This window comes from Mchenga conophoros, linkage group LG11 (genome assembly GCF_057382185.1).
Source record: "Mchenga conophoros isolate Kocher_MC1m ecotype Shallow Benthic linkage group LG11, M_conophoros_male_GT1.1, whole genome shotgun sequence".
Classification (NCBI taxonomy): domain Eukaryota; kingdom Metazoa; phylum Chordata; class Actinopteri; order Cichliformes; family Cichlidae; genus Mchenga; species Mchenga conophoros.
Window position 1 is genome coordinate 39610366 of NC_140536.1, and position 24724 is coordinate 39635089.

At 38.1% G+C, this 24724-nt stretch overlaps 2 protein-coding genes across 4 annotated transcripts; both read right to left on the reverse strand.

The window, feature by feature from the left end:
• Nucleotides 1-1978: 1978 nt before the first annotated feature.
• Nucleotides 1979-3647, reverse strand: LOC146565086 (trypsin-2-like). Its single transcript, XM_085293003.1, has 5 exons — nt 3517-3647; nt 3268-3421; nt 2923-3182; nt 2427-2560; nt 1979-2306 (listed from the first exon to the last, which is right to left on the reverse strand). The coding sequence occupies exons 1-5, from the start codon at nt 3554-3556 to the stop codon at nt 2154-2156; spliced, it is 741 nt and encodes a 246-aa protein (XP_085149129.1). The 5' UTR covers nt 3557-3647; the 3' UTR covers nt 1979-2153.
• A 2960-nt stretch (nt 3648-6607) lies between these two features.
• Nucleotides 6608-22502, reverse strand: LOC146565087 (E3 ubiquitin-protein ligase CBL-like). Of its 3 annotated transcripts, none has more exons than XM_085293001.1 (14): nt 22322-22502; nt 21237-21614; nt 14811-14957; nt 14576-14732; nt 14149-14270; nt 13643-13780; nt 13469-13556; nt 13211-13342; nt 10584-10769; nt 9896-10048; nt 9653-9699; nt 8495-8569; nt 8280-8335; nt 6608-6951 (listed from the first exon to the last, which is right to left on the reverse strand). In XM_085293001.1, the coding sequence occupies exons 2-14, from the start codon at nt 21608-21610 to the stop codon at nt 6821-6823; spliced, it is 1806 nt and encodes a 601-aa protein (XP_085149127.1). In that variant the 5' UTR covers nt 21611-21614; nt 22322-22502; the 3' UTR covers nt 6608-6820. The 3 variants fall into 3 exon arrangements, with proteins under 3 accessions (XP_085149127.1, XP_085149128.1, XP_085149126.1); XM_085293002.1 differs by having other exon boundaries at nt 10584-10766; nt 21237-21617; XM_085293000.1 differs by having other exon boundaries at nt 21237-21617.
• Between the last annotated feature and the right edge of the window lie 2222 nt (nt 22503-24724).

Consider the following 24724-nt stretch of genomic DNA (forward strand, 5'->3'; position numbering starts at 1 on the left):
AACAGCATCAAGACTGACGGAGTGTGTTTGAGACAACCTCACAAGTGTCACAGATGACACATTTGGCGTTTTTTTGCTGGTTTGTCGGTAGGAGCTCCTGAAACGCAAGACTGCCACACATCTGTTCGACCAACGCCAGTTGATCTAAACGCCAGTTGATCTGGAACACCGGTCATAGTGGCAGACGAACTGAACTTAAGGTAAGAAGTTATGACCTGCTGTCTATCTGTGTCAGATATAAACCAAGTTTAGTTGTAGTTTGTTTTCGTTGTGCTGACTTTTTACAGTCGCTTAGAATAACTGGTACTGCGTACTAGCTAGCATGACGGAGTTTATATACTGCTGGGCGGGTGCTATGAAGTTACTGATAGTAAATTTTATTTTATGCTTAAGGTTAGTTTCTCAAACTCCTCAAAATCTTAACAGATTGTGCCAATCCTTACATGTTGCACCAGGCTGATTTATCATCAAAAGTGGAGAAGTCTGTGACAGAGGAGACAGAAGAGCAGCAGAGAGAGATGGAGCGAGAGAGAGAAATAAAAGACCAGGAGAGAGAGATGGAGAGATGACTTTATGTCATCCATGAGGGATGCATTTGACATATGTTTCACATATTATAGCCCAACAAGTTACTTATAGCAATTTAAATACGAGCAATCAGTTTTTGGTAAATACCAGAAATCAGTTTTTGGCAGACAATCACTTTTTGGCACAACACCGGCTATTGCAGTTAATAATACAACAGCTTCTTGCCATTTTTTGTGTTTCTTTTTATCGCTGTGTAACTGAGTTCAATTGAAGGCCTGCATGCGCTAGTACCTCTTGCCACAAGTTCCCAGAATCCTTTGCGGTTTTACCCCTGAATGACGTCACATTTTTGGTGGGCCGGTCTCTAGTCAAAATGCCCGGGCCGATTTTTTGTCCCAGTCCAGCCCTGTCCACTTCCCTCATTTTCGCTCTGTGTTTTTAAGTCCTCTGTCTTCCTCTGTTCTTTGTCGGGTCGTTTGTTTGTCTTATTGTCAGGTCATGTCATGTCAGGTCACGTCACAGAGTTTTTGCTCGTACTCATGCTCATGTTTAAATTTTTTCACTTTTATGTTTTGCATGTTCCTGTTCAGGTTCATGTTCTTGTCTCTTGCTGTTGTTTTATAGCTGGTTTAGTTCTTTCCTAGTTTAAGTTTTAGTTTAGTTTCGCCCTTGTTTCGCTTTGCCTTGTTTCTTTTGTTTTTGGACATCAGTCTTCTGTGTCTGCTTTTCGGTCCGTAAATACACCGGCGTACCCCGCCATGACAGGATCTAGTGATGTACTGATGTACTCATGGCTTTTCTGCACCTTATATCTATGATCATTAATTGCTTTTTTTCTTTCTTCTTTTTTTTAATATAGTATATAACAATTATGTAAATAAGTTTGTTTTTTATGCTGTTTAGGCAACAAATATTTGGGAGAAAAAAATGCATCCCCAAAATAAGCGGCCAGGAGGTAAAGCTTGTCCAAGCATCTGCACACTTTAACATTAACTATGACTTTTTTCAAAGGTCCATGTTTTGAAAAGACACTTTTGGAAAAATGCCTTATATCTTCAACTACAGGTCTTCATGAAATCTCCTTGTGTGTTTCTGCCACCAGATCTTCTGTTGAAGTAAACACTTCTTATAAAACTTTCGATCTTACGTGCTGCACAATAATTTTCAATATTTAGTATTTACTGTTATATTCACATAGGGGGTGGGGGAGTACAACTTCTGACAAAACCGCATCAAAAGCATGCATAAATAAGTTGAATATAAAAACTGTTTCCATTGTTGAATGAAGCAACTTTATGTGTTGAGTTTTGCATCAGTCACTCATGATTGTAAAAGGGTAGCCACACTTTGACACAATAATTACATTTTTTTAATATGAGACATTATAGAAATGTCTTATAGTAAGAAATTTGCCAAAGTGGCAGAAACATTACAAATAAATACAAACATATTGATGCAGAATAGCTGATTTTATTTATTGTGCCCTCAGATTGGTTTTTCCTTGTGACTCTGTCTTAGCCTGCTGCTTTTCTTTCTGACACTACCCACAACCACCTCCGTTCTCTGTCTCCTTCAATTTCAATCTCTCTGTTTTCCTTCTCTCGTGAAGTTCTAGAGATGACAGTCTAGCTGTATCGAGAAATAGTGTCATTGATCCAGGAAACCAGAGAGCAGACTTTGGTGTAGACACCTGGAAGGTTGGGCTCAGCACAGCCCACGCCCCAAGAGATGATTCCCTGCAGCTCCCCATTACACACCAGAGGGCCACCAGAGTCCCCCTGAGCAGGGAGAGGAAGCGTAAGAAGAGAGCAGGGTTTGTTCATCATCTCATCTCATTAAGGTTTACTAATGAGTATACTATTCAATGGTATACTATTCAAGTAACTGGGTAAAAATACCTGACAAGCATCCTTGCCCCCTTCCAGGTATCCAGCACACATCATGCTCTCAGTAATCCTTCCAGGGTAGGAGTTCTCACAGTCGTTGTCAGACAGAATTGGGACTTCTACACAATGTAGCTCATATGAAAATTCTGCAGTTGAGAGAAAGGAGAGGGGATTGTTATCTTTACTAAAGTATTCAGAGCATCTGTGTGCATCACAACCACATCATGCTTGCATGCCAACAATAACTGGCCTCTGAAACTGGTGTAAAATAAGTGCTCTGCATTCATTTTTTAGAGTTTAGAGTCATCACATTAAGCCAAAAACAAGCTTTCTACAGAAAAGATTTCTTAATTATTGAAGGCTTTAGTTCAAATGTCTTCATATCTATGAAACATTTTAACTATATATTTTTTTAAATTTACCAAGGTTTGTGAGAAAATTCTTAATATGTTGCCAAAAGCAAGTCAATTTTTCAAAACCTTTTTTGTCAAAATCAGGTGGGCCTTACCTTGACCAGGGAATGTCTGCCCCCATCCAGATGCTGTGCACATATCCCCAGGTGTGGGGCAGGCTTTGGGTAAAGCAATAGGCTTGACGTACTCGTCCACAGTAACAGGGTATTTCAGTTTCATCAGCATGATGTCATAGTCTAGGGTAAAGTAATCAAAACTCTCATGTGTGTAGATGTCGTCAATTGGCATATACTGCTCTGTGCCCTCAGTATACCAGATTGTATGTTCACCCACAATGGCAACATGGGTAGAGGGTCTGAAAAGCAAGCAACAATTAAATTATTACAGTTCTCTTAGACACACATAGCAAGAATTTTAAGATACAAGAAGTCGGTACAAACATTTTCCAGCAGTGGGCAGCAGAAATGACCCACTGGTTGTTAATGAGAGCACCGCCGCAAAAGTGGTAGCCCTCATTGAGGGATACTTGCCAGGGTTGAGAATGAGCTGGACACTCGTAACCCCCCACAATCTTGTCATCCAAAGGGACTGCAGCTGTAATATAAAGGAAATACAACAAAGTTCTACTCATCAAAGTTAAAAATCTGTGTTACTCTAAAATCTTTGAGCATGATGCAAATAGTCTTTACCTGCAGTGCCCAGGATCATGAAAACAATCAGACCAATCATCTTTTAGCTTGCTCAAGAGCAGACTGGATGCGACTGACCTGTTATTCACTGTATTTATACATCAGCTTCTCTGTGACCTTCCATCCACCCCTCGCCCTGGACACCTTCATTTTTCCATCCACCTACAAACCTGCCCACTAAAGTCAACAACATATCCCTTTTAAAAAAAACACAACTTTGTCTTATTTTTGACAGTCTTATTTGCATACCTTCTATTTATGTTGGTGACAGGTGCAGAAATGATTCCTCCCCCCCCCCTTTTTTTAAGCAACTATCAACTACTGTGTTTGTACATACTGCCATAATTCAGGAAAAACAAACAAACAAAACAAACAATGTAGGACTGCTTTTATTTTCTTGCTCCTGAGAGCACAGATGGTTTCTTTCTCACTTCATTTGGCTTTTATACAAACATGACCAAAAGCAGACCCAAACATTGACACGTTTGAGCATTTTCTATATTTTTTAAACAGAACTATCATTCATAAAATGTTTTGACAGCAATCATGTCTGTAATAAAAGCCATTTCTCCAGCACAACTTTATATGTATTGTATTTTCTGCACAAAATAATGTTTAGAATTTTTTTTCTTGAAGAAAGGACAAATCTTTCATATCTGACTTTAGTATCCAGGTAACAGATGTCGACATGTACGTACAGACTAGTTTTAGCAATTAGGGGGTTAATTCATTGAAATTTATACGATAATTAAAATGCCAGCATATAATTTTTGATTTGGGGTTCCGGAGTCTTACGATTTGCTTTATAAAATATTGCACATCATTACTGTCAGTAAGAATTTACAGGAAAGCTTCCATACGAGAGTTCAGGCTGTGAATGAAATACAGACTTTCAAGCTCAAGAAGTCTAAAGGACATTGCACACACACACACACACACACACACGCACGCACGCACGCACGCACGCACGCACGCACGCACGCACGCACACACGCACGCACGCACACACGCACGCATGCACACATCAAGGCCATTCACTCAATCACGCACACACACATACCCACCTGCAAACGACACACAAAGACCCCCACCCCCCTTCCCAAATGAAGCCAAGCAGATACCCCACGGAATCAGCAGCAAAACTGGGATGCAGCCAGATGGGCCCGCGATCCACCAGTGGACCCCCATCCCAGGCTGTAGCTTGCCAACAATGAGTGACCTATGTGAGAAGCTTAAACAGGTGTTAAATGTGGGGAGATAAGCGATTTGGATGAACACTTAGCACCAAGCGGTAAGAACAGAATGCAGAGATACAGACGGGGTCAACATAACCAGGCAAGAGAGGAGGAGCAGGAATAGTTGGAGCACACAGACTATTGCAATATGAGTCAGAGTGTGCCTAGGTGTCTTCTGGGCATTTGCCAGACACCATGAGACTGCTGACTCTGCTGAAGGTTGGATTTGCTGGTAAAAATACAGAGATACACACATACATACAATGTACATATCTCTGTTGTAATGACACAGATTTGAAATGAAATTCACTTCAACTGTTGTGCAACAGTGGCAGTTACTCGTAAAGATGGCAGGAGTGTGAACATCACCATACATGGCCTCACTGAACAGACTACCACATCAGTGATGGTGTGCTCATCAGCAAGCAGCGGGTGCTCTCTGTTGCCCACTGTTGGTACAAGTAAGTACTCAGTGTTGGAAACATGAGTTTGTGCATTACTTTCTTTATTAAAAAAATAGATAAACTAAATAACTACATTAAAAAGATCATGTTGGTGCATGACAAATTTTTGGATCTTAGATAATCTGTTTTAAGGATTTTGTTTTTCTTGTTTAATCTGCCTATACAGAGAAGCTGAAGAATGACATCATCATCTGGCTCCCTCAGTGAGTGAAAGAAAGGATCGGCCCTGTCTGCGATTTACTTTTACACGACACAGTTTAATATTTCCATTCACTGATGAAATACTTCAGACAAACAGCTGAGGCTTATTTTATATTTCTGTGTGTGCAGGTACGACTATCAGACTCTAGATTACGACATCACACTGGCCAAAATCTACCAGCCCTCAGAGGTGATTGAGGCTGTTATACTGATCCCATCGCCCACGTGCTGGACAAAAAAAACTAATAAATGAAACTTCTTAGTATACACACATTTTTTGATTGGTCTGTTTGTATTTAATGGAAAAAAAACATCAAATAAAACTTGAAGACCAAAAATGCATCAGTTACAGGTTACTGTATTTATAATCAGTTACAGATGTAAATAAAGCGCCTTCACATTATTCTGACTGCCTTTTAATGTATCACTTTATGTCTGGATCAATTCAGCATTTATCATTTCCTGTACAGTTTTGATGGTAATCCTTCTACGTCAGATATAGTAACACTTACATATCACTTTCAATATAGTTCACGTCTGAACTGCCTGAAGTCACACAAACTGTGCATGTTTCTCATGCATCTTTCCAAGTTACTCTGTTCACTAGAGAATGACCTAAACAGCAATAACCTGTACATAATAACGCTCTCTCTCATTCTTAGACTGAAATGTTCCTCTGTGATGCATCTTTGCTTTTGCCCTTCCAGAGAAAGGGTCTTTCTGTGACTCTGTCTTGGAGGTACTTGATACAGCTTGCTTAGCAATATCCTGCAGCACCTTAACACTCACACATACTCAAAGACCCTTATTTGGAGTGACGAGGAGAGAGAAATAAATGTTCAACAAGTCTGGTTAAAGTACACATGCAGCATGTCTTCTGCATGTAGGTCAAATATCATATCTGAAGAAATTGTGAAACACTTTTATGTAAACTGAATGACTGTAATGTTATTTATCTGCTGTTTTCAAAGGGTTACAACTGCTTTATCAATATAGAGGCCCTTCTCTACTCTTATAACATTTACAAGAACAAACTTATGTTATAGATTAAAGAAAGAGGTAGGGTTTTTCTATTATTTAATAAAAATCACATTGTCAATTATTAAGCCTCTCCTTAATTTCTGTTTCAGAGTGTCAGTAAATACTTTAACTCCAACGAAGATCTAATGTGACACTATATTAGGAATTAGTACTGAACCTACCGTGTTGCTAATGGCAGTGCAATTATCAAACAGTAGGAGGCCACAGTGGGCAATTTTTCTGTTAGTCCCAAACACTCCACTCATTTTCAGCAGTGCAGCATGCACATGGTAGTTTGCAGCATTAAATATTATTTTTTACATTCAACAAAGGCTGATTTCTTGGATGAAATTAAGTCTATTGACTCTACATGTTGTTTGTCACTCAGGATGACATTGTTCTCTTCATCTCTCCCTGAGCGTACTTGTCTTTTCTGAGCCCTGGTCTGCTCATCTCCTTTTCCTTATGTCTTCTCTCCATTACAGGGATGTTGGGTCCGAGCCAGGGTACTCCACCTATACACAATCAAACAGAGATTTCACGTGAAATGCACAATATTCACAAGAAGTCTAGCGGGTTAAGGTGACTTACGTTATTCATGTAAGTGTATAGAATCTCATCTCCAACTTCTGATAAAATACTAAAACAATAGTGCCTAAACCTAATAAATAAGAGCACCTAAGGGGAATTCAAAACAAATCAATTTCACAGTTTTGACCTGAGAAAAATGATCTCGGTGCTACCATTATTATGCTAATGTACTGCAATGCGTCAAATATGAAACTATTTTTAACAGTATGAGTTCAATTTTCTAATTTCCTGTCATGACAAGGTGAACATGTCTGAGATGTAGAATAAAAATCATAAAGAAAAGCAAGTAAAGCTTATTAAGCAAACAAATATATCCCATTCAAGACCTGAAGAGGCCTATTTTTCTCTGCAGTGCAGCTGTGTGTCTTTAATGTGTTTTTCATTCTTTTTAGAGAAACACCCGTAAAAAACATGTGGTTCAAAGCGTTGAATGATTTCAGTATGTTTCTAACTGTTTTCCAGTCTTGTGCATCAGGTGAAATTTCTTTAGTTCGTTTTAAGATGGAAGGTCCTCTGCATGTTTGCTCACATTACTGTATGTAAATGGCCTGTATTTATATAGCGATTTTCTAGTCCCTAAGGACCCCAAAGCACTTTACACATCCAGTCACACACACATTCACACATGATGGCAAGCTACATTGTAGCCACAGCCACCCAGACGGTATCTGAAAGAAATTTAAGAAGCACGCATACAGCATAACAACATATGTAATTCACACTTCTGTATTAACTTGTTGCACATTATACTTTTTAAAACATGTTTAAGGAAGCATTATTCTTATTTCACCAATCATGCAGCAAGTATTCAGACAAGTCAAATTAGCAATACCACGCTGCACTGACAATGTTATTGAAATAGTCAGTTATAAGTATTATCAGCTCCTCACGTATGGTAAATGGCCTGTATTTATATAGCGCTTTTCTAGTCCCTAAGGACCCCAAAGCGCTTTACATATCCAGTCATCCACCCATTCACACACTGGTGATGGCAAGCTACATTGTAGCCACAGCCACCCTGGGGCGCACTGACAGAAGCGAGGCTGCCGGACACTGGCGCCACCGGGCCCTCTGACCACCACCAGTAGGCAACGGGTGAAGGGTCTTGCCCAAGGACACAACGACCGAGAATGTCCAAGCCGGGGATTGAACCGGCAACCTTCCGATTACAAGGCGAACTCCAAACTCTTGAGCCAAACTCTCATCGCCCAGCAAAAGAAGACGAAAGAAGGTTGTAACAACTATGACTTACTGTCGTCAGCTCTCTGAGAGGAGGAAGGAAAGTTTGCTTCTCTCAGGTGTTCCACGCTGTTTTACAAACACATAAACATACCAGTAAATTAACTGCTTCACATGAACCATCCTGTCATTATGACTACTAACTGCACTACATGCATAAAATTGAATAAAAAAAAAAAAAAACTTGTTTATTGCTGTGAAATTTAAGTGGAGACAGGAGTCAATCACCTGTGAGAGAAAGGGCGTGGTCTCAGCTCACCAGCGTATTCCTCTTCACTGCCGCGTAAACCCTCCGTTCGACAACTAAATAAAGACAGAAAAATATATTTTATCACCTGAGTTGTTTTTTTAAAATTTGATAAATCATTGTGTAAATAATGTATTTTCCATTAACCTAAGCTAGTGATCCTAGATAGAACAACCATCAAGAATAACCTAACAAGCAAAAACAGAAACATTTGGATTTTTAAAAATTACCTCTCGGCTTTAATGCGTAGTTACAAAGCATAGAAACATTTTAATTATTTTAATAGTCTCAATATCTGTATAGATTCAGTAACTTGGCTTGCAGGTCGCCTAACCATTTTTAATCATTTTATGATTCCTCTAATTAAATATTGTTTGCCAAATAACAATTAAATCTTCCTTTCCAAAACAAAATGAGAAAATAACATTAAAACCGGTGTAGTTTGTAAAATTAGTTCATCAAAGCCATCAGTTGTCACAGAAGCAGCTTTTTACTTCTCTGAAAGAAGACTACCAGGTGACTATAAATAAAGCTAGAATGTCATGGATCTTAATTGAGTAGCAGGAAAATGCTCTTTCTAGCATACAAGCAGAGAACCTTGATGTAATACTACTGCGATCTCACCTGCAAGGTTATTAAAGTAAACTAAAATCAAACTAAGAACTAAAACAAGGTGTGAAAAAACATTGTAAAACATTGTAACATTGAAAAAAAGAAAAGAAAATTAAGGTAGAAATATAAAGGTAATATCTTTAGTTTTAGTATCTCTTAGGTTGGTAAAAATGTTATTAAAACTTGCTGGTGAGGCAATTTGCAATAAAGGATTGGACATGGTTTGTAAGACTACTACTTTCCACTACTTAAAAAAAGGTTTTTATTGTAATACGTATAATGATTTTCCTAAATCTTGATTTAGGATCATAATTTAATAATTATGAGACTAAAGACATAAAGAGACTAAAAAAAACCTAAATTAAAACTTTTAAATTAAAACATTTTTTTGTTTTCAAACAATAAAAACTCAACTAAAACTTGATGATCCACTCTGGACAGAGATAGAAACTAACCTGAACTAAAAAAGAAATGGAATGAAAATAAAAACTAATTACAAAATACAAAACTATAACAACTCTGCTCACCTGTTTGTCTGTTTTCTGTACCTTTCCGTTTCACTGCTACTTTGAGGCTGCAGGAGAGAACAAACACAGTGACTGTACGGGCGTCGGCTATTGCGCATATGCACACGGCAGTTGGTAAATCTTTTCATTACTTTTTAAAAAGTTTAGTCTCTTGGAGAACTGGACAAATGCAACATCTCACATATTCAAGCTGCCATAACCAAGAAGAATATGCAACTAACCTGAATGCCAGCAAGAACTTACCGAATAAGAGTTGGAGTGTTTGGGCAGTGTCTTAATTTCAGACGTCTGAGACTGGACGGAGGGAGAGGGACAGCGTGGCATTGTATTATTTTTAGGGGGTAAAGGTGGAGCGCTAATGTGAGAGCTGGGATACTGGAAGTCCAAACTGGAAAACTGGAAAATAAATAAATAAAAATGATAATAAAAAAAATATCACTCAATAGAGAGAACTTCTTTTAAAATCGCAGAAATGCGAATGAGGATGCATGGTGCACACAAGGTGCCTGGATTTTACTGTATAACAACTATTTAAACACAGAACTACAAATGTCTATTTGTATAGTCAAAAAGATGTGCAGGTGGTTTTATGAATCTATACTTGGGCGATGTTGCTTTCAAGTGACTATATATAGCATCCTATAACTAGTATTGACATTAAGCAGAAGGTACATTGCAGTCTAATGAGTTTGCATGTGCTTATTTTATTAACCAAAGATTAATGACTAATTTAATTTTGTCCAAACAATGACGTCGAATGAAAACTACATGACAAAGTTGACCTGCTAGAGGCTATACATGCAAACAATTATTTTCTCTTAACCCGATGGCGGGCCATACTATGGCTGTTGATGGCAGACCAAAAACTCAATTTGCTAGCACAGCACAGCTAAAATTAAACAACATGGAACACGGAAATGTATTTACACACCTTCCTCAGGGCAGCTATTTCCTTTACCATTTCTTCAATATCCACATGATCCTCTTCGTCGTCGTCATCATCGCCCTCCTCCACCAGCACCTGATCGCTGACTGGCACGTACGGCTCCAGGAGGATGGACTCTGTTCCTCTGATGTCGCAGCGGCAGTATGGGCAGGTTTGGCCAGCTGACTTCTGCTAGATGAATATCAACAACCCATCATCGGAAGAGGAAAAGAGAACGTTCACGTGAATGTGAAGAAACACCCATTCTCTTCAGCAGATTAATATCTTTTAAATTGTACAGTATGTAGTGGAATATGTTGAACATGTCTTCAAAGACAAAGGCCTCTGGCTGTTTGAAAGATAAAGGTAGTGGAAAATACCACGTTCAACAGACCCTGTAGATTGTGGTTTTCCACCTCAACATAAAAGGGAATCGTTGTAACATTCTGCTTTTGCTTCCGCTACTATAGCACAGAGCCTTTGTGTTTTTCCAGGTTTTGATGTGACCTCGATTTGTTAATATGATTACACAGACTGCTCGCCATACTATGTTATCTATTTTTGTACGCTGGTACGTCTCTAGTTTTAACAGGGATTAATGTTTATAGGGAACCTCACTACAAAATAGTTCTTTTCATTACATTAGTTCAAACATACGTTAAATCTAACTGCCCGGAAGTCTTTTGTTGTGTCAGATGATCGTCATTAAAATCCCTACTTACAAATTTTTCACAAAAGAAACAAGACATAGATTTCACTATAGCTGTGTTTATGACTAACAGAAACACCTTTAACCTCTCATGAACAGTATGCCAAGATAATGGTTTATGCATCTTGCACACAGTTGTACAGAAGGAGCAATGCATACTCAGCAGGAGTTTTTTTTCTAGATGTTTATCAGCAGCTAAATTATTGGGCCGTACTCCAGATATGACAGAATGAATGAGTTAGCAACATGCAACAGGACAGAAATGAGAGGATATGTAGGACATTTCCTTGAAACAGTGATGCTGTTTGCCATCTTGGAGATGACATAATCGATATGATGAGACCAAGATGAAGAGACGTCTGACTTAAAAACTTCATGTTTACGTTTCCAAACAACAAATCAATCGAGATCCTATCAATAAAAAAATTCAGGGCCACTGTAAAAGCATCCCTACTACAGAAATATGATGCATGTAGTCTATAAATGTTCTATTTCAAACTCTTACTGAATTTAACATACACGTTCTGATATTTGGTATGCTGCTGCAATGCTGATTTTGTTTTTGGGTTATGTTCCTTACACCTTACATGTCTATGTAAAGTAAACTTACAGTTAAAAAGAAAGTTTGCTTAACCTTAATCTCATAAAACTTACAACTTTTCCGTTGTGGTGTGGCATCCATGAAGCTCTTTGAACTTTCTTTTCAAGTTAGTCTCTTTTTCTCTCTCTCCCTTTCTCCCTCTCTCTGCCTTTCTCCTTCTCACATTACATGCGCACACTTTTTCTCATAGTGAATGTCACCGATGCAGCTTAAGGAGGATGTGAGGCTAAGCTCACACAGGAAGTCCTGAGCCAAATGTCAGGACATGTTGCTCTGCACCTTCAAAAAAACAAACAAAACACCTACTGAATAGGTGGAGGGCTTCTAGCTGGGATTGTCTGAGTAAAAGAACTAGCCAGAACCATGAAGCTATACTTTGACAGCTCCAGCTTTAATTCTGATTGGACGTCTTCTTTGTCACTCTGTAACTCGAAAGAGGAAGCAGGAAGTTGGGGAAGCCCCCCTGGAAGAGAACAAACGAAGTGCACACAGGACATGCTGTACACATGATGACTGAATTTTCTTTGGCTGAGAAATTTCTGTCATCTAAAGAGGTCAAATGTAAAGTGTATTGAAACATCAATATCACATGATATTCTGTACATTGTCCTCAGATTTTCACGTTTATATTATAGTGAATAGGCTATGAGCTACTTTGTATTATCTCTATTATATACAAATAAATAATGGTGACATTATGAGAGGATGATTCTTGAGTGTCATGCCTTGGCTATCAAGCTATAAAATCTAATAGGTCATCTAAAAATAGCTCAACAGAGCACATATTACAGGTGCTTTATAAGCATTGGTGCACTCGATATTGCCTGAGCTCGACTATAATTTTTCATGTAAACAAAAAAAAAGGAAAAAAAGAAAAGTGGAAGAGGAAAATCACAGCCATGTAGAAGTGTGATAATTCCATATTATTTTTTGAAGATAATATGTGAATACTGGGGGAAAAAATAAATCAAGGTAGTTTTTCAGAGTTAAAATAACTTCTTGCCAATCCTACATTTTAATAAAGTGTCTGCATGAGAAATCTTTTTTTGCACCAACCCCAAACCACATTCAAATAACCCGCATTGTTACAGTACAGCAGGACTGCAACCAACGACCAACCCGTGGCCTAAAAAACTATATCTAGTTCAGCCAGCCCAGACTGTTTCACCCCAATGAACACACAACAACGGTTACAGTAACTGTCTGTCTCCCTTCAACGTCTCTGTATGAGCGGGATATATTTGAACATGCGTCTGTGAATTTGAATGGATTTAAATAGGTTACAGATTTGAAAACTTTGAGTCCGTGGATGAAGATTCATACCTGCCAGCCTGTGAGGCAGGTTTGGCACAGGAGATGGCCACAGGGCTGAATCCGGGTGTCTTTATCCCTCTCTGTGCATATCTTACATAGCTGGTAGGTGCTGCCGATCTCACAGTAAAGCTCATACTGTTCCTGTTTGGTGGTTGTATTTAGTCAGAGAGACAAGACAACGTCTCAGGATATTATCTGTTTTGTCTTGGCAAAGGTTCAAGATGCTGCAGTTAAATAGATAATGATGTATAAATTGCAGCCACTCACTTCTGTAACTTTAACTTTTCCTCTGCTGGCTGGTTCACACAAGCTTTTCAAGTCAGGGTTCACATCCCGGCCATCTGGGTACAAGTAGCTGCAGGCACAGAAAAGCACGGAGCTTAGAGAAAAAACACATAAACAAAAGAAGCAATTCAGAGAAATGTACATGTTTGTCCTAACCAGCCCTGATTGAAGCCTTGAATCAGAGCTTGGTAGAGAGGTATGTCCTCCGGGATAGTCTGGATGATGGCACCATCAAATGTCACGTGGCCAATAGCCCACTCTCCCATTTTTGTACAGCTCAGACGAAAGATATAGCTGCAAGGAAAAGGAAAACATGTAGCTCACACAGAAAATGGAAAAATAACCACATTAAGAGACATTGAGGTTTTCCAGAAATATCAGCAGAAGATTTTACACAATTTTCAAATGGGGCTAATCAAATTAAATTCCTCTCATTCTCAGCTATAATAACAATAAAAAATTTGCACTGCATGATACTTTTGGCCATGGCTAATGTTTGTTTGCAGAAACATTTCTTGAATAAACCCCCAGAAAACTAAAGGTATAATATTGGAGCAATAAATGAAAAGATTCTCTTATTTATATATATATTTAGAATCTTGAGACCTTTTTCATATTTTCATACTTTTTGAATATTTTCTGAGTGATGCATGAATCCTCACCTCCCAGGTCTGTGCAGGTAGTGTTCCAGACGAGCTATAACCTGGTCATAGGTGAGGAAGGCCATGTAGCCTGGATGAGTCACGGCCAGCTGGTTCCAGTTCATTAAAAGAGTCCTCCACGGCTAAAAGAGATGAGGGAAGAGGATTTGATCTTGGATACTGCATGCCTTAATCTTTTGCACGCCCTTGTTAGTGACACTGTCCGGTCATCTCCTCTAAAAGGGCAACTGATCTGTTTAGTGTTTGGATTTGTTCTCTTTGAACAAACATGAGCTTTAGCGGTGCTGTACAGTTTTCTTATTTCATCTATCGTGCGAAGCTACAGTAACTAGCTACTGGTAACAAACCATTCTCCGACAAGCAAAAATGCAAATAGACATATTTCCTACACCATCTGGTTCTTAATGTAACAAAACTTTCACCTTACCTGAAACAGTCGCGTGAAAACATCAAACTCAAACACAGAGATGTGATCGTTGCAAGTTAAGTCAATGGTTGACTTCAGAGCCATAGATTCCATCCCTTCCTCAAATGGATGTACATTTCTCAGCTGTTCTTTAAAGGTATTCCACTGCACTATACACCTGTCAGAACACATGCTTAATGTTTGGTAGATGTAAACATACACATAAGACGATGTCAAGAAATGTTTCAATACTAACTTGTCGCCAAATGACTCCCTCCAAAAGTCCTCAGCTGCAGATAACGCCACCCTGTATTTGTCACCCTGAAAACATCCTCCTGGATAAAAGGCCTTCAGCTCCCACAGCATGTGACTGAACAACAAAGTCAGCTTGGTCAAATTCCTCCTGAGAATGAAAGACGTCACAGACTTTAAGCTCTGGCTGCAGAAACTTTTATAGAAACATTTATAGTTTTGCTCCACAGTGTCTGAGTAATCATGCAATACAATCTTTTTCTAGGCAGAAACCCTTGTGTTTGTGAATCTCAAGTATACACAGTGTTCCTATTTAAAATGAGTTTTCCTAAAGCTTTATGTAATTGCATTAAGTACAAATAGATATCTGAACTTTTAGCACTGGTGCACAAATATAGGCACTGTTATATACTACCTTTCTGTTTCAGTTGCAAGAAATACAGACACTTTCCATAGATACAAACACACAAACAGAATCAAACACACTCAACAGGTAGTCCACCTTGCAAACAGGATGCTGCCTGCTGCATGCTTGTCTGTAAATACCACAAAATGTTCCATTGGCCAGTGTGTCACTTTAGGCCAGTCTCAATAGTCTTCTCAGGCACTTCAAAGGCTTTCTATAAATATAATTGATATTTTTGATAGTTTTATTTTGATGCTACACATATTTATAACTTTTAGTTTAGTTAACAAAAAACTTTCTCTTTTTGCTAGAAGCAACTTGGTGCAACTCTCAAATGGGAGTATATTAAAAAAAAATAACAACAACAACAACAACAGCAATAACACCTCCCCACCACATACACACACATACACATGTTACATTCAAGCATGCTATAATGTGTAGTGTTAACAAGTAAGGGTCTGTCCTCCTCCATGTGTTTTATGCAGCACAACATGTATAAAAATGTGTTAAAAAGCTAGTGCATGTACTACTACTGAACTTTGAAAACACAGAAGCTACGGACATTTAGATATGCTTTCACTTTTTACATGTGGGCATTACTTTACAATAAATACAATGAACAAGTAGAGGAGGGCTTTAATTTATGTTTCCATATTTATTGTCTATATTGACTAAAAAACACTACTGTCTGTTTCAGCTCTCTGTGCACTAATCCCAATCAATAATTCGAGTATTTAAACTTACTAAGGAAACTAAATTTCGTAACACAAAGTATTTCCTCTTTTCTAACACTTTTATGATGCAACTCTGGAGGCAATCATAACTGTTGAAATATTTAAAATTCTTTAGAAATCTGCTATTGTGGAAAGTGGTTATAGACTTTCCACCTCAATGAGAAAAAGAAAACCCTCTATGGTGTTAAATAGAGTACTCAAGAGTAATAGTAGAGGAGGAGGCGGGAGGAAATGTGTAAGCCACATCTCTCACTCTGGCTGGGCCTTTGTACTTAAAAATATCATTCAAAAGACAGAAACACTGCACTGAATAGAACCATAAACACATCAGCTAACATTAGGGGAAGTGCTTTAATTCCTTTTATTATGAGATATAATAATTTGCATTATAGTAATTTGGTGTCATTTGTAGCTGAACATTGTTGGCATGTTCCTCACCAGCTTGTGCGTGACCTCAAACAGTTTGATGTGAAGTTCCTTGTTACTGTTGCTTTCTTTCTTTTTTTTGCATCACGCAGCAAAACAGAATTACTTCAAGTAATCTCTGGGTCAGTAACCACCTTTGAACTCTGCCAGCACCAAACAAGATGTTCCATGGTGCAAGATTTCAGATTTAATTGACAGGTATGTAAGTGAAAGAGAGCCGCTTGCATCGAACACTATGGGAATATTTCTCCAATTTGAAACAATTCTGCATGTTAATATTTAGAATCATAATCATATAGCTATTATCAGTGTTTCTTGTTTTTTCAAAGAATACAGATTCGTGTTTAAAACCATTTGCAACACCCAAACTATGTGGTAACCACTACTTGTTTTATAATATAAATTCTGCCACAATTCAGAGCAAGACTATTATAAATCTACTCCACTTCAGAAATTTGATAGTTGTGTGTAGTTCTACAAAACACTATGTGAGGCCCCTTCCTCAGTCAAAATGACAGTGCACAAATATTAAAAAAAAATAGATAAATAACTGACAGACTTAAATGCATCATAAGTAAGTAGCTAGAGCTCTTTAGATATAACGTGGCTTGAGGGCGATCGTGGTTCAAGAGTTGGGAGTTCGCCTTGTAATCGGAAGGTTGCCGGTTTGAGTCTCGGTCCTTGGGCGAGACAGTCAGTGCGCCCCAGGGTGGCTGTGGCTACAATGTAGCTTGCCATCACCAGTGTGTGAATGGATGGATGACTGGTTGTGTAAAGCACTTTGGGGAACTAGTAAAGCGTTATATAAATACAGACCATTTACCATACGTGAGGAGCTGATAATACTTATAATTGACTATTTCAGTAACATTGTCGGTATTGCTAATTTGACTTGTCTGAATACTTACTGCATGATTGGTGAAATAAGAATAATGCTTCCTTAAACATGTTTAAAAAAGTATAATGTGCAACAAGTTAATACAGAAGTGTGAACTACCTATGTTGTTATGCTAATGCTGCAGCTGTATGCGTGCTTCTTAAATTTCTTTCAGATACCCTCAAAGTTGTCAGTGTTTCGCTTATGATAATCTTCCAACCGCTAAAGCTTCCACTGTTGGTTTCTGTCGTCTCAAATAATAATTAGATCTCACTTCTGTTTTTAATTTTTAACAGGCAGAACTTTCATGTAAAGAACTGCTATTTCAGCTTCCAACAGTCAAATACTTTAAAAGCAGACTGAAAATTTGCTTATTTGTATGAGCTGTAGCAGTACAATCCAAAAAAAAACGATGAGAATATAAAAGAGATTTGTTCTGATGTCTAAACCACAATATGTATAACAATTTGTGAACTTGCCACATGACTGACCATGCAGGATTTGTGGTATGAGGGCCATCTGTTGTACATGCTTGAGATTCTTGAAGATGACGACATAAAACTGTAAATATGGGTTATGTGATTTTCATATTCTACGGGAAAATCATCTTTGAAAACAGCTGCTGGCTGTGAAATTTTAGCAGAACTGAGCGTACATTGTGCAGCATGCAGTGGACTCTATAGAGTTACAGCCAGCTCCCCAAATGAACCAGCAGAAGGGATAAGAATGATATTTAAACTGTAATTTTGATGTTGATATAATTATTTGTTTATTAACTTTGTCTTTTAACATGCTAAACAAAGATTTTTTCAATGTATAATATAACCGAGCTACTTCAGTTAGTAGATCACTGTCACCTCAAGCAGTTTTGTGGTTTGAACTGACTATGGTCAGGTGGAACCTTTCTGTGTCTATTTTTACTGTGCGCCCCAGTTACTTTTCACCGGTTAAAGGTTTACATGCAAGCTTAACTAATGGTGCTAAGTTGGTTGCAGGAGTGGGGGCTGCTCTCTATATTAACCCTGTGATGGAGTAGTGACCCGTCCAGGACAAAACTCCACTTATTTCGCAGTTGCTGCACAAATTTTGAGCGCTGCTTTTCAACAGCAAACCGGCCAGCGCCTTGGAATAAAGCTAAAACATTAAAATGTAATATCAAAGCACATGAAGGTTAATGCAACTACATCCAGTCAGAACAAAAAAAAAATCATCATCAATCATCATCACCAGCTAGTTGATAAAAGATTGGACTATATTTTAGTTGGTGCTCACCGAGAACACTGCAAATCAGCTTTTCTTTATTCAGCATTCACGCTAGCTAATAAATTTGGCAGGGCGCTAAACTTGTGACAACAGAATAGTTATTTGCTCACTCAGTTCTGAACTAACACCGGTTGCAGGTTGGTATATTCGTAGGCAAATGCGGGCAAAAAATCGTGCTCAAGGTTAGACAGTCTCTTTCTCACACTGCTCAAATTCAAAGGATGTTGTTGTTGTTTTTTCTAGTTTCCCCATATTAGCATCACAAAAGTGCAAGGTTGGCTCTTTTCCACCTTAATTATTAGTATTCCAAACAGGTGCAGGAAAATGCAGCCAACACTCCACATATAAGTAAGTCTATTAAGCTGTTCCAGAATATCCACTTGAATGAAACAGCAGACAGAAAGTTATAGTACAAACAGAAAATATAAGTACAGAGAGTAAAGTCTTATTTTATTTTGCCTCAGCTTCTATAGGTGGTTTAAAATAGTTTTTTCTTCAGTGCATTTAATTTGTTTAAGGATGAGCTTAAACCTCTATCACTGCTTTCAAGTAAGACTTTTAAATCAGGCAATTATAATGGGCTATATTTAATTTGAACTTTTTTTCCTTTAGTAATGCACAAGTGGTATAAAACCCTTGGTCACAGGATACTGGAAGAAGAAATGGGGGAAGGTTTTGCTTTTTTCTTTTATAGTCTATTTAATATTCCTGCAGAAGTTGAGTTTAGAGAGACAAAACTCTTATGGTTTCTGTTACTTAAATTCATTCCCACAAAATTGACTAGCCACAGCACCTACATTAGATACTCTACACAAGATTTGACACTAGATCAAATGACGTAAATTGAGAGTCTTCGTATTTTACAGTTCCTTTGGTATATCAGAAAAAAAAATTGGCTTGAGAACATGATCTGGTTGAGAGTGAAGGAATCGTAGTGTAATCTGGCAATAATAATATCAGATGGATGTTCACTCATTTTGCTTTTTATAATTTTCTGTCCAGCTTCTTTTATTAGCATCTGGTTAAAAACACATTGTATTTGCTTCGATTAGGAAAGCTCGGGTATTTGCGTTACTTGGATCGGCATGGCCGATTTCATTTGTGGCACCAAAAGAAATGGAAAGTCTGGAAAATTCGAATCTAAGATCTTACAGTGACTTGCAAGACAATTGGTATGAAGCGGAGATGTCAAACTCATGGTCAGTGGCCACATACAGACTGTTTTAATCTCATTTTGGTCAACTGTTGCACAATACCAGATTAAATAAGACCTCAGACCTCTTTTAGTCTTAAAGAAATAGAGGTACATTTTAACAGTATTTAAACTTCAAGCTTAAAAGTCGTTTATGACTCCATTATATTTCATACAGGAATATGCCACATAAAATGTCTTGTTTCCCTAATCTGACAGAAGTTCTAAAACCTTCTTAGATAATTAAATAATTTCATTTTTCAACAATTTTACGCAAAGAAAAGTTAACCCAATTCATCTCCGTCAGCTGAATGGCTTTCATCATCACTTTTGGCATTAAGTATCTGCCTACAGTAAAGCTTGATATTCCAGGTCTGACAGCCATGGATTACTGCAAAACACTACAAAGCAGTGATTAGAAGTGGTAAATTAAAATAACACAAGTCCATAATGATGACAAGCACGTATATTTACATAGCAATAAATTATCCAACAGAACTTTCTATTGTCCCTGCCACACGAACAGACTGGTTCCTGCAAGAAACTATGAAAAATTGCAAACAAAGTGGACAAATTCATGGGTGAGAAGCATTTTGATAATTAAAAACATCACATAGGTACATATAAAGGTATGACTGGCATCATAAATGACCACTACCTGAAGATTATTTAAATAATAAAACAAATATCCGAGCTGTATTGTGAAAAATAAGTGCTGTTGGTCAGTTTTTCCATATTCAGTCAGGCTGCCATCGTTACAGTTAGTAATGCATAGGCACGGCTCCTTAGCTTAACCATCCCTATAATCGAGGCGTCGTGGTAGGCCGTGCTTTTGAGAAGTCTGACAATGCTTCACACCTCGTTCGGACAAAGGCCAACATTTCAGACAATCACCTTTATGACATGTTCAGTTCTTAACAACTTGATACACAACGCTTCCAAAATTCGGTCAGAAACTGATTTCCTACTTCCGTACATATGCTGCTGTTAAGGAAATTTGACCTGTGAGACTTCTGGAAAGTTTAGTGAGGATTTTCTTAATTACTCTCTGAAAATCTAAAAACATATTTTTGGGGCCAAAGAAACAGAAATTTGGCAGATTAACCTGTTAATCTGTCGCCCCCCCCCCCAAAAAAAAAAAAAAAAAAAAAAACGAAAGAAAATTTATTATTATTTGCGATGACTTCACATGTCTTGTCACTTGTCTGAACAAGGCCAAAATACTGAAAAAAAGTGCACGCTTTCACATATAAGAGACTGGAGCTAGGATGAGTTTGCATTTTTGGTTAAACTGATGAAAAACATAAATGTAATCTAAACAAATGCTAATTTTACAAATGTCACAATGTTCTGTTATAGTAAAAATGTAATAATGAGTATGTTACACAGAGTTTTCTTTTTCTTAAAAAAAAAAGTTGTTCTTTGTTTTCTAAACAATTTCTTGGTCTTGAAACATTTTGGTGTTTCAAGACCAAACTTTCCCTCTTCCCCTGCATGTGTATGTAGATGCCAGCCAGGGGCCCTCTCACCTGTAAGTTGAAGTCTCTTCATATATCTTCCTCCGTCCTTCTTTAAAGAGCAGTAGAGCCCGCTCTGTCTTATCAAAGAGGTTTTTGATATGGATCCTCAGGTACTCTGCCTCGTCTCCGTGTGGCACCTGTCCACCTGCCTGCCTGAAGCCTTGGAAAGGCTCCCAGACCTGGATGAGCAGCACTGAGGTCTCTGACAGCAGCTGTGGTAGGTATGGCGGACTATTTCTCAGTCCAAGCCGAGGGGTACTGCACAGCTGTTGGAGTTTATCCAGTCTTCTGAGGGTCTTGCCCACGAGCCGAAGATCACCACGAGTGGGGGGCCCGGAGCTCAAATTCGGGCTCCTGGACGCGCCCAAATCTGCTGCCGCCATTGTTCTGCTAATGTGAGGTTTCAGGTGAAGTCAACCAAAAACTCAGTCTGTGAGTCTGTGAGTGTGTGTGTGTGTGTGTGTATGTGTGTGTGTGTGTGTGTGTGTGTGTCAATAAATATCTACAGTTCTTCTGTGTCAAGAGATGTGTAATCGCAATTTTTGAATGTGTGAATATTCATAAGCAATGAAGCTAGTGGTTGGTTCAAGTTTTTGAGCGTTCACTCTGATATTTGTCTTTAGAACGATATTTGCATGCCATCATGTTAATCTCAGAAGCATGCATCTTGTCCTCCTTAAACTGCATCCATTGTTGAGCCATAACAATCCAGTAGTATTACATTATCCAGCAACAGACAATAGGAGCAGTTACAATTACGTTTCATTTAAAAAGGAAAAGAAAAGTGTGCTCTTCCAGCCAATACAGCCACTTCTACTGATTTTTCGCTCACTCCTGTGTTCGTCTTTCAGAAATACGAAAATACAAGTGCTACAAAACAAATTCTACATTGTAAGTTTAACTAATACGGGCCTTACAACACTCGAGGCCAAGAAAAGCACTAAAAATAAAACACAAAGAGGCACTGAGGCTAACACCAAGCCCTCAAAACATTTGAAACTTCTGCCATCACGCTCCCTTCTCCTCTCTCTCTCTCTCTCTCTCTCCACCCCTACACATTTATAGCAGATTTTAAGCACTGTACTCTTGCTTACCAACATCTCAGCAGCAATGCAGTCCTAGAGCTAGTGCATCTACTGTCAGCGCAGCGGAAACATGTTTTCTGTCATGGCCTGAAACATTACTGTTTCTCCTTTGTCTTGCTTGATGTCACTCTGCCCCTCGTCTTGATTGTCTTGCTGCAACCAGGAAACCAAATAGGTTTGTTTCTTTGGTCTATTGCTCAGGCAGACAAGCGGAGGGAGAGAGAGAGAGAGAAACAGAGGGAGGGAGAGAGGTGGGTGGCAGGGAGGGAGGAAGACAGAGAGGTGTGGACTCAAAACTAAACTTTTACTAAGAATGAAAGCAGAGTGCAGCTAAACTAGTCACTATCCAGACAGGTATAGTAACTAATGAGCTGGACGCCTGTGAAATGAATACAAAGGTCAAAGAACCGTAATCTTCACCTCACTGTTTTGTCTGTATAACGTTTAAATTAAATTTAAAAATTAAATTAATTTAAATTAATTTAAATTTAAATTTAAATTTTTAATTTTTAATTTTTTTTAAAAACTGTATGATATTTTCTTGAACAATGTATATGTAAACTTCATAATCTTAACACCTCATCTGCTGTGCTTTTCAAAACATTTTGAAGACTTCTGGGCACTGAGTTTAGAAATTTCTTGAGTTTTGGTCTCAGAATTTAGTCCAATTCTTTTTTCTTTAAAAAAAATTTGTCCTATTGTTGCCTGATATAGGTTTTCAGCTGCTGAAGAGTTTGTGGTCACACTTGATGTATTTTTTTATTTAACCATTGAGCAAACATTCTCAAGGTGAAAGATCTGGACTGCAGTCCAATTCAGCACTCGGACTCTTCTCCGATGAAGCCATGCTGTTGTAATAGCTGCAGTATGTGGTTTTGCATTGTCCTGCTCAAAAATACAAGGCCTTCCTTGAAACAGACATCATCTTTAGGGGAGCATATGTTCCTCTAAAACCTTTATATGACTTTTAGGATTCACAGTTCCTTAAAAATCATGCAAGCTGCCCATACTGTGTACACTTACACTGCATCCCTATACCATCAAAGAAGATGCTGGAAGGTCTCCCTCTTCTTTAGCCTGGAGGCCACGGCGTCTGTGATTAACAACAAGAATATAAAATTTGGACTCATATGACCATGGATCAAATTCCGACTTTTAAAATGAGTCTTGGCCCACAGGACACAACGGCGTTTCTGGAGTATGTTTAACTATAGCTTCAATTTCATTTGATAGAGCTTTAGTTGCTCTCTGAATCTTTTGATGATGTTATGCATGTTATGTTATGTTATGTAGATCATGAGAGTTGCAAAGTATTTGCAATTTGATGTTGGAAACACATCAAACTGGATGTTGGGAAACACTGTTTTTAAATATTCCATTATCTTTTTATGCATTACTTCACCGATTTGACAGCATCTCCCAATCTTTAATTCTGAAAGACTCTCCCTCTCTAAGACGTCTCTAGCTAATCATGTAACAGATCACTTTGCTTAATTACTTTCTAGATTAATTGCTGGATGTTCTCCCTTTTTGACATTTCCCACTTTTTCAGCTGTTTGTTGCCCTGTGGCAGAATTCTTTTGACCTGTAGAGACATCAAATTTGAAATGAACACATTTAGTGGATGAAGGTGTCCAGTTTCCCAGTTTGAACATTTGTTCTATTGTGCATAAAATATTGTCTTCTAGTTTTCATTATGTTCAAATTTAAAGAATGTCACAACTTTTCTGGAATTTGTGTTGTACTTGGGGACCAAGACAGAACACATTTTTAAGGTAATTATATATAGCTATGGGAGCCAATGAAGTGTCTTCAATCCTGAGGCAATGTTATCACATTTTCATGTATCTGTGAGGATTCTGGCTACTGCATTTTTAAAGTTTGTCTTTTTTTTAAATCATCTTATATCAGCACAACTCAAAACACCTCCCCGGTATTTAGTAAAACTCAACATATACATTGTTCAAGAAAATATCATACAGTTTTTAAAAAGCAAAATTTGCTGTTTTTGTCAGTTTCTGTGGTCAGGTATTTCTTTCATACTTTGCTATCCACCTAACCACTTCATAGCAAAGAGCACTGATCTGCTAATGGCTTTTCAGGAGGCTGATAGCACAAATAATAACCATGTCAAATATACGATGTTCACAAAATGCTAAAGTTAAAAGAAAACAAACTAAACATTAGTCTGGAAAACCTCCAAATTTTTCATTTGGATTCATCACTTCTTAAAATCTGTTGCTACTAATTTTTAGTCCAGTTCATGTGCAGCCTTTTCTCCATTTTCCCCTTCATTAAGAATAAGATCTCGACAGGCTCTGTGTCAGATCCTTGTTGGATTTGTTCCTTTTTCTTAAGGACACGACTTTCATCTACTGTATATATTTTTTCTAGGCCTGACACTTCAATCAA